This window comes from Halichoeres trimaculatus, unplaced genomic scaffold, assembly GCF_033239565.1.
Source record: "Halichoeres trimaculatus isolate MK-OKI-2021-1 unplaced genomic scaffold, fHalTri1.1 fHalTri1_scaffold_8, whole genome shotgun sequence".
NCBI classification, from domain to species: Eukaryota; Metazoa; Chordata; class Actinopteri; order Labriformes; family Labridae; genus Halichoeres; species Halichoeres trimaculatus.
In genome coordinates, this window is record NW_027437186.1 from 31,910,672 (window position 1) to 31,921,439 (window position 10,768).

Below are 10,768 nucleotides of genomic sequence, written 5' to 3' on the forward strand. Positions count from 1 at the left end.
TCATATGAAAGGAGCACAATGTTACACACAACTTTATCAGAGGTGAATACCTGGTTAAGGACCTGTGGATTTTAACATTGATGTAGTCTTTTTTTGAGTGTGCATAGGGGTCATTTACATTTAAAGAGGTTGTAAATCTTTTTTAAGTAAACTTTAGCATGTCATCATCGGCTTTAATCATATTGAACATAATTATCCAACAACAAATTGTGGCCAGTGAAAATACTGAGTGGCTAGAAACTAAGGGATACCACTAGCTACAGTGGCTGGTGAGCAAAAAAGTTAATGTCAAGCCCTGGACGTAGGCTACTTTACATTTTCATTATAAATAAAGCTTTTTCTCTGATCTTGTGCCTGTATTTCTAAATTGACATACTGAAAATTACACAAGGTAACAAACCTAGAGTTTCAGCAATCAGTGCATCCTCTCAGAAGAAGTGCAGTGTGGAAAAAGTGGACTGTCCCTCAAACAGCGGGTCTTTATACCAAATTGCAGGGTGTTTTGGGATCACGTGACCTCCCCACCAACACAGGATGTCCCACGCACAGGAGAGCGGTGACGTGAAGCGAGGCTGCAGTCAGCCCACTCGTGCAGCGGAGGTGTCGCAGCACGTTGGAAAAGTTGGGCAAAAAGTTTTGATGAGATGGTATTTTCACTTTTACAGGCTTAAGGCGACTGTTTTCGCCGAACAAACACAGGAGGTGGAAAAACTACAAACACCGCCGTGTCTTACATATGGGTCTTACAGTGGAAACTTTGAATTAAATAAAAATACAAACATTTCCTCGCTCGTGCTCCGTTCGGCTCTCTTTCATGTGGAAGTTACCGCGCGCTGTCCGTGCCTCCGCGCTGCCTCTCATTCATCCGGCAGAGGAGTGGAGCCCGCGTCCGAGGATACAATGAAGCAGTGTGTGCATGTCCGAGACAATGCAGCAAGATGCTTCGAAGGGACCAGGCTGTTTCTCACAGGATCAGGGACCTTTCCTTCGATGGCAAAGACGGACCAGCTAAAGGTTTGTTACATTCACTATCCGAACATCTCAACCTCATCTTTAATCTGGCAGGAAATGAGTCAAAGCGTGGAGAAAAACAACGGTGTTGATTCACCGGCGCGCGGTAGAGCTTGTAAACACGCTTCTGCCGTAAAACACCTTCAACGATGAAAAACGTTAACTCTTTTCATTTTATCACAAATGTCAAACGATACATCTGAGAGCTACCTGTGTTTTCCTAGAGGACACAAGTAAAAAGGATGTTTATAGCTACAACGATGCAGCCCTCTCTGATCAATAATTCGTTTTTTATTATGTAAATCCATCATAAAATCATGTTTTCTGGATTTGATTATGAATATTTGAAGAGGTGGTGTCCTAGTCACAGGGCACAAGGGATTAATAGTATGCAGAAGTATTCATGAGTGTGTATTCATTCTGGTTTAGTGAGGGGGATGTTGAAAATGCTCCTGAACAGAAAGCCCCCTCCCCCCTAAATGAATGTATTAACACACACAGTGAATGGGGGAGTTTTCTCTATTTTCAAATGGCACATGACGTCAACTCTAAAATCAATCAATCCCATAGAAAAGACCAACTGCACCTTTTTAATATTTGCCTTTCAACTGTGAATTGTCTGCTCCTACACCCCTGGATGAACAGCAAAACCGTCCGTGGGAATTTAGCTTTCAGCACCTCCACAAAGATGCTGTTTGAAGGCTTTGAAGGCAGCCATTAATGTAATTTGTAGAGAGATGATAAACAGAGTGATGTGTGTTTCTGCATGAGCAGATAGTCAGATTTGCCAAATGCTCCAGTAACTCTTGAATATGTAAAAGTGCTCAGCTCAAGTGCTTCCAGCCTGACAGTTTGACGGCTATGGCGTACTAAGCTCAGATAATTGGGTGATATTTACTTACAGAGCACACAATCACTTCACAACCACACGGAAAGTGTGTCTTTTCTCCCCGTAATGATATGCTTTGTAGAAATTATTCACTCTCCAGTTGGATCCAAATGGCATATTTGTGTGTGTTTGTGTGGTCTCCATTTATTCTTTCACTAAGAGTGAAAAAAGAAATGTACTGATTTAGGCTGGGAAGAAAATTCAGTGTCAGGTTTTGGAGAGTCTTTTTAAAGAAGCAGATCAACATCAGGGTGGGTTGTCTCTGAAATGATCGCCTGAGAAGACGTAAACATGGCAGAGTAACACAATACTCCCAAAGGATGAAAATAATCCAATGATGTAAGATTTGATTTTGATGCCACGCTTGGACCCAACCTCTCCTATAAGCTAACAAAAAGACAACATAACCACTTAAGATCCCTTGACTGCATTCATATTCATACCTGTCTGCAAATCTTTCACTCTAAATGACTCTGAATGCAACCGAGAAAGGCACAACTGAGCAGCAGTTCTGAAAGTTGCTTCATGTTGAAAAGAAGTAGTGTTTAAGTCATAGACTGTACTTCCTGTACCCCCTGTCTCTGTACCATATGGAAGTGCTCCACTATGTTTATGGCTTTTAAAACCAGCCCTGTGTACATTAACTCCCTCTTTTGTTATTTGTCGTCTTCTTCCACCACCTAGCTCACAGTCTATTTAAAAGCAACACTGATTTTGCTGTCAAAGGGATGAGGGAAAACAACCTGAATATTTTCATTCAAAGTTGGGAAATGAAGGTACAAAAATCAGGGTGAGCTGTAGACATGAACACAAATAGTCAAATTTTGAGTTGAGGTTAGCTTATGTCTGAACACGACATGTAAAATCCCCTGGAAGTGAGTGGGCGGGGCTGATAACGTTTGCGTCATGCAGCTGGCCCATAAATGTTGCAATCTTTGCCAAACAAAGTTGTTTCATACTTGTTTTGCATATTATTTTCCCTCACCTGTTGACACACTAAAATTCAATATCCAGTATGAACCATCAAGACCACTCATGTCTTCTGGATCAGGTCTGCTTTCAGTCCCTAGAGTCAGAACCAAACGTGGAAAAGCAGCATCAGCTTCTATGCTCTAAATATCTGGAACAAACTGCCAGAAAATATCAGGTGTGCTGAAACCCTCAGCTCCTGTAGATCCAGGTTGAAGACTCACCTTTTTACAGCTGCTTTTTATTAGAATATGTCCTATATAAATAAACTTGCCTTGCCTTAAATAAACTCAATTACAGGTAAAACTGATAGAAAGGCTGAAAACTATCATCATAGCATTGGATTTTGCTTTGCAGTACATGCCATCTCCCACAAGATCCATGTCCAGCCCCCTGAGACATCCCCATCCCCCAAATATATGAAAGGAAAACCTCATAGGCAGGCTGCTTTGAAGCTTTCAAGAAATTTATGTAGGCCTCACATCCTTAGGTCACGTCCTACTCCATCATAAGTTATATTTAATGAGAGTGTTTGTTTTAGTTTTACATTTTTACTGTCCTGTTATTCAGCGTCACACTGCCTAAATCCGTCGTCTTACCCATAGAAGGTTTCTCATGTCTCATGTCTCAGTTTATGCACAGATTGTGTTCTGTTTATACCGCCATTATAAGGCAAGAATAACTTCTTTCTGTATATATGTGTATGTCTGTTTTTCATGTCTCATGCCTGCCTCTTTTATCACAGCATGAAGCTTTGGCCTCTGCATGACCGAGCTATGACCAGCACATGGACGAGACTGTAGACGTCTAATAACGAAGCCAGGAGTCAAGAATGAAGACCAAACATGCAATTGTCTTCATTTGTATCGTGGCTCTGGTCATCATCGAGAAGGAAAGCAATATCTTATCAAGGTAAGAAAGGTGGAGAAGGTGGCTGTGCTATTCAGTAGACCTTTCCTCATGGACTGTGTCATGCTGTCTTTAAAAACTGTGGCTTGGATTTATTAAAGAATATGTGAGAAGACCGCTTGATATGCTTTTAAATTTAGAAAGACAGATCTCACTATTTTTTTGGATGTGTGACGTGATCCTGTTAACAATTTTACTCAAAAATATCTTGCCTCACTGTCAACACTCCAGCTAATATATGAAATGTTAAACTCAAACCTGTACCTAATCTGAGCCTTTGTATTCATCAGGGTCTCAGATAAGCTGATCCAGAGGCAGACTCCCCAGCAGACCCCACAGACCCCACTGGATTACAACAACACAACACAAAATGGCTCCTTGACCATGCTCAAAATGCTGCTCTCTAAACTCACCGGTACCAGTGGGAATTACTCAAATCTCTCTGAGGAAGACGAGAAGGAGGAAGAACTAGATGGTTTAGGCTCGTACAGTTACAGTGGCGGCCGTAAGCACATATTACTCCTGGCCACCACACGGACAGGCTCCTCATTTGTGGGGGAGTTTTTCAACCAAGGGGAGAACATGTTCTACCTGTTTGAGCCTCTGTGGCACGTTGAGCGCATGCTGACCATGGCTGGAGAGGCAAACAACGGGACAGTGTTGGCAGGAATCTACCGGGACGTACTCCAGGCGCTCTTCCTGTGTGATTTCTCTCCCCTGGAGAAGTTCATCTCTCCTCCACCTCAGGACCACGTCACCCCGGCTCTGTTCCGAAGAGAGTCCAGTGTGTCGCTCTGTGAAGAGCCTGTCTGCAGTCCTGTAATCAAAGACGTTTTTGAGAGGTAAATTATCAAGATATTCTCTGAAACTGAACAATTCATCTGTGTATTTTTTATCTGAAAAATGAGTCAACATTAGGGTTTTTTTCCTAGTTTTTATGTTGTTATCATATTTTAAGGGTGACATTCATGTTCTGAGTAAAATACATGTCATAACCTCCAGGTTTCCTTGGGAAAGTATAGATTTTTTGATGAAAAAATAATTACTAATAGCTTTTTTCCTACAGTAACACATAACTGAAGGTACTTAAAAGCCAAAAAACAAACACAAATTATTTAACATGCCAAATGTCAATATATGAGCTGACCTAAAAACAATAATCCCCACAGACTAACAGTCATATCTAGAAAGGCCAAAACTACTAAATGTGGAATTGTTGCAACAAAAAAAAAACCTAAAGAGAAACCATTTCAGACTCCCAGGTTTTTGCCTACTCATCCTCACTGAGAAAAAAGCAGGTCCACACGGTCGAGTTTCAGCCTCAAGCTCAGTGTAACGTCTTCAGCCAGTTCATGTTGAAACATGCTTCAGACGACACCATCCTGAAAGCTGGTCGTAATGTGGGACCACATTCGTTCAATGATGAAAGTGTTTTTAAGCATGTTCTTTGTAATCATCTGCTCTTAACTGGTAACATCCCTTGTGTGAATTAAGAAATGGGGTATTCAGACCAAAAGCAGGTTTTTCTACCAGGCTGTGAACATGTGGTTTAATGGGTGTAAATAGAGCTTCATCAACTTTTGAAGCCAGCCCCTAGTGGAGGGTCAAGGAACTGCAGTTTTTGTGTTTCTTCATTGGCTTCAATTGAACACTAGTGGTTGTTGCTGAGTGACTGTCTATAACTTTTAAGGTCTTTGTGATACCCTCAATATTCTAAAACAGTTAAGAGGGAACGCTTGTGTATGAGAAATCATGGCCAGGACAATATGCGATTTTTGCGATTCAGTCAATTGCATTACAAATTTTGGGGTGCCAACAGGGATGGGTACCGAATTAGGTTCTTTTAAAGGTACCAACAGAATTCTGTAAAAAGTACAGGGTACCGATTCATGAAAAATGGAAAGGTACCATATTTAAGTACCTAAATATATCCTTGTGAGTGTGGGGGAGTTGAAGAGTGGATGATTTTTCATGCTGGACATAAACACAACATTATAAAGTTATATATTGAAGAATAAATATATTAGATTGAAAAATAAAAACATTTTACTTTTAAACAAATTTATATTTTTTAACACGTGAACACAAAAAAGTACCGAAAATGGGTACGGTTGAGTACCGATACCAATTGCCAGGTACCGGGAATCAGTACCATATTATTTTAAATGTGAAAGGTACCCATCCCTAGGTGCTGGTTTGATTTAAATTGCGATTCTTCGACATTAATGATTTTTGTGATTTTTTTTTTGCTTTTTCAACACCAGACTACATGAAAAAGTGGAATGAGGATGATAATGTCTACAGACAATATCAGGAGACATATTTTCCCATAAAATGCACATCACGTGAGCCAGAAAAATCATTTCACCCTCAGCTGGAGAAAAATTGTAACTTTTTCTGTCTAGTTTATAAACAAAGACTGAAATGAAGAATTTGAATTAAAAAAAAAGATTTTTTGACAAATATGATATTGTCAAACAACAAATCCTGATTCATCGATTATCTTTTTTTTTTCTCCCACCTCTAAGAGAAATGCCATTTTTTTTGTTTTGGCTTTCAGTTTTAATTTGATCAGCTATCATTTCTTGTTTGGTATAAGTACTCTGAATGCCTCAGAAATTATTCTTAGCTAGTAGTAGACCCAGTGGTGTGCACAAAGGAGGGGGAGGGTTGGGCAGTTACTCCTCCCTTGTGGCCCAATTGTTAAAAAAAGGCGTGCTAAAGCATGCTATTGGGGGTTAAAACACAAAACTGCCCCCTTGGCTGGTAAAAAGACAAAAAAGTGACCTTTTGGGAGCCAAAAAGTGCACTAAAGTGCCGTCTTTGGAGGAAACGGTTGAAAATATGCAGAACTTGGTGCCCTCTGCGTGGCAAGAACGCGTTGGACGTGCCTTTCCTTTCTTTTCGCCCCTGCCCTTCAGAAAGTCTGTGCACTTCTCATATCCAGACCCATTGTGTATCTTCATACCACTGAAACAGTTTGTGAATGTTCTGAACACTGATTCAGAAGTGACTGAGAATCAGATTTAAAGTTTATTTTACAGAAGAATTTTACAATAAGAACCCTTTTGTTGGATTGAATGACTGTTTGTCTGTGCTGTTTAATCTAACTCTAAGCTGTTGATTGAATTTCTCGTACATGGTTTAGTTCCCTTTTTCTAAATCTATCCCCTCCTGTCTCAGGTTTCACTGTAAGACTCGTCGCTGTGGGCCACTGAATCTAACCCTTGCATCTGAGTCCTGCCTTTCCAAGAAACACTTTGCCATTAAGACTGTTCGCGTGCATCAGCTCGAAGCTTTGCGGCCTCTAGTGGAGGATCCTCGCCTGGACGTCAGAGTGATCCAGCTCGTCCGAGACCCTCGAGCCATCTTGGCGTCCCGTATGGTGGCCTTCTCTTCCAAGTACCAGACATGGAAGACCTGGGCGCAGGACGGCCAGGTGCCTGAGGATGACGAGGAGGTGAAGAGGCTCAAAGGAAACTGTGACCACATCAGATGGTCTGCAGAAGTAGGATTGAGCTGCCCTCGCTGGCTGAGGAGGCGCTACATGTTGGTGCGTTATGAGGATATTGCTCGCTTCCCCATGCAGAAAGCAGAGGAGATGTACAGGTTCACAGGGATCCCATTCAGTCCTCAAGCAAGGGAGTGGATTCTGAGGAACACCCAGACCACACAGGAAGCACGAGGGATTTACTCCACCCAGAAGAACTCCTCAGAGCAAGCGGAGAAATGGAGATTTAGCATTCCTTTCACGCTGGCACAGGTGGTGCAGAGAGTGTGCGGACCAACCATGAAGCTGTTTGGGTACAGATTTGTGGATGATGAGGAGACGCTGACCAATAAATCCATCAGTTTGTTGGAGGAGAAACCTTTTCAGTCATCAAACATGTAACTGTGAATCTGCTCAACACTGCACACAACAGATAGGTTTAAAAGAAGCCATTATTGCACAGACCAAACGAAGTAAAGTTGCCATAAAAGAAACAAAAAGGCCATACAAATGCTCATATTCACCAATGATGTGCCTCATCGTAAAATGAAGAGCCACTTGAAGTATTTATTTGCATACTGTGCTCACTGAGAAGCCTGGTATTACAGCTTTACGCTATGCTCCATTCTTCATTTAAAATGAAATAATCAGAAGAAGTCGAGCTTGACTTGTGAGCTATCGTTATCTCAGATTGCATTTGTAGTGAATCGTGTTTAGATTCAGAGATAACGTACAGGAAGGGAGAGTGGTGTTTGTTTTTTTGAGTGACTGAAAGGGAGGATGTTTCTGTTCATTGGGTTTAAATCTGGACATGTTGAGGGTTTCTGAATCTGCACCAGAATAGATCACAGATAGAATCACATCAGCTTCATATTACATGTTGGGCTTATATGGGGATTTATGCTACTCAGGTGACGTGAATGTAGTATTTCATTATGTGCCGTCTTCATAAGAAGTTATCACATCTTCAAAAAAGACAAATTTATATGAGAATATAAAATAATCTATAATTTACTTCACCAAATGCATTTAAAGCAGGTTACCTATACTGTAATCCTTATATTGCAGGAAAATATTAAAAAGGGCCGAATGAAAATAGTTATAAAAAACTTGTGAGGTTATGTGATTTAAGAAGAAATAGAAGAATAATTTATACTTGATATCTTCATGTGTCTTGAATGTTTTTTTAATCAATACATTAGCCCCAGATGTATTTCTCAGTGTCTCAGCCTCAAGTTTGACCTCTTGAGACAGGCGTCTTCATGGATGTATGAACAAAACCCTTTCCAGAGATTTTTTTAACGACTTTCAACTCAACTTGTTGAAATATTGAAACCTGAGAGTTTAAATACTCCAAAGTGAAAGTTTTAACGTGAGATTTTGTGTATGTTTGTAGCGTTTGTGATGACTAATATATAAGCTGTACGTAGAGTTTGTGACTGTATTAATATGGCCTATCACTTTAAGTGAAACCCAGGTGCTGTTGAGTTCACTGTCACTCTTGATGGTATATAAAGGTATCCACTGTGACTCCAGTTCAATGGCTGCATTGTGTTCAGCTCGGCTGAGGCACAGCTGAAACTGCCACGCTGCTCATGGAGAGGGATATGCATTAAAGGTACATATAGTGGTGGGCTTGTGCGAACTTTGCATTAGAGATATAAATATGAACATTTCAGAGAATCTGCCTCGAGTTGCCGAAGGACTACTGAGGTTTTTAAGAAAAGAGGGAATACTGTGAAATATCGGGAGAAGCTGAACAAATGGATGTTTTTACTTTTGGGCTTTTTACTTTTTCAGATACCACCTTTGGCAACAGTTATTTAGAAGTAATACACTTTTACAGTTTTTGATCCGGGAAAAATCAGGATAAAAAAACAACTATGAAGTCTGAAACAAACTTTACAGAGACCTTGAGCAAAATGTGAAGACAGAAAGAGCCTCAGTGTAAGGTCAACACATTCCAGTGCCATGTGCAGCTTCAAAGTTTGGTCAAATATATTTCAAAGTCAAATTTCAAGTTATGTGGAAGTCCTCTTTCCTTGACCTGTGATGATGTCTGTTTTAACAGCTCTGTTAAAAGACACTTCAATGTTGCTGAGAATACTCATGCCTATCAAAAATTGCAGTCAGGATGTGTGGCTCAGCAAGGTTTGATTTTTAAGTTAAAAAAAAGACATATACTTAGGGATGGGTACCTTTCACATTTGAAACGATACGGTACCAATGCCCGGTACCTGGCAATCGGTACCGTCGGTACTCAACGGTACCAAGATTCAGTACTTATTTGTGTTTATGTGGTAAAAAATATCAATTTGTTTGATAATGAAACATTAAAAAATTGCAATTTAACAAATTTATTCTTCAGTATATAACCTTGCAATGCTGTGTTCATGTCCAGCATAGAAAATCAACAACTCTTCCACTCCTTCACAGTCACAAGGATGCATTTAGGATACCTAGACATGGTACCTTTTGGTTTTACATGAATTGATACCCGGTACTTTGGACAGAATTCGGTCAGTACCTAAAAAAAAAACTACCTAACTCGGTACCCATCCCTACATATACTAGCCTGAAAGTTATGACATCAAAGTTTTTTTTTTCTTTAAACTGGCACAAGCCCTCAGTTGTAGTTGATATAAACTCTCCACGACACCTCCACACAGTTTGTCAGCTTTGCTTAAATAAAGGTGCTTTTTCCCATTTTTCAAAAGAAACATATCCATGCACAATGTAGCAAAACAAAACTTCCATATCATTTAATCTACAGGAGTAGAAGTTGAAGAAATTCCTGGATAGTTTTGAGTTAGCCAGTTTAACTGAGATGAACTCAGGTTGACTTGAGCTGTTCTCTGTAAAGCAGCACACTGACACATTTTTAGAGACTCTAAAAGCCTGCCTTTGTCAGGGAATGGCTAATCAATCATTTAATATATGAAGTTTATTCACTATCTAACTCATAGTTTTCTGTTAAAACCATCATATTACACATATCATACTTTACTCCTGTTGTATTTGCGTATGAGACCACAAACCAAAGCACAGATTATATTCAAGCAACCAGAAATGTATCACATGGATTTAAAAAATAAAGTTTCTTCTGCTGAAGTACTTTTCTTGTCAGATAGTAATTTGAGTATTTTCTTCAACTGTGAATGCTCCCTCTGCGAACATGAAGTCATTTTTCAACAAGCCGGGTTACACGCCTTGCATATCACGTTACACTTTGCCAAAATATGATGTTGATCCCTCAAATTTTTCTATGCTGTGGGAGTCCTGTCAGCTGTTGAGCAGTGTGGGAGTATGTGTGTCGTTCTCAGTTAGTTGTAGCCTAAATATTTAATTTTTTTATTTACAAGTTATTATTTTTTGTAGAATAGATTCATCGTTCTGGAGTTCATGTGTTTCTTTTTACTCTAAACTCACCAAACAGTTAATGTTACATCTGACTGTAGCTACAGATAGAGAGGGAAGTGTAATAATTTGGTTTTTCCTTG

The 10,768-nt window shown here is 40.0% G+C and overlaps 1 protein-coding gene across 1 annotated transcript; it reads left to right on the forward strand.

Annotated features, from left to right (window-relative positions):
• The first annotated feature begins 567 nt into the window (after positions 1-567).
• Positions 568-10,334, forward strand: chst3a (carbohydrate (chondroitin 6) sulfotransferase 3a). The gene is made up of 4 exons (XM_074676357.1): positions 568-1,014; positions 3,615-3,781; positions 4,069-4,620; positions 6,962-10,334. The coding sequence occupies exons 2-4, from the start codon at positions 3,702-3,704 to the stop codon at positions 7,668-7,670; spliced, it is 1,341 nt and encodes a 446-aa protein (XP_074532458.1). The 5' UTR covers positions 568-1,014; positions 3,615-3,701; the 3' UTR covers positions 7,671-10,334.
• The last annotated feature ends 434 nt before the right edge of the window (positions 10,335-10,768 follow it).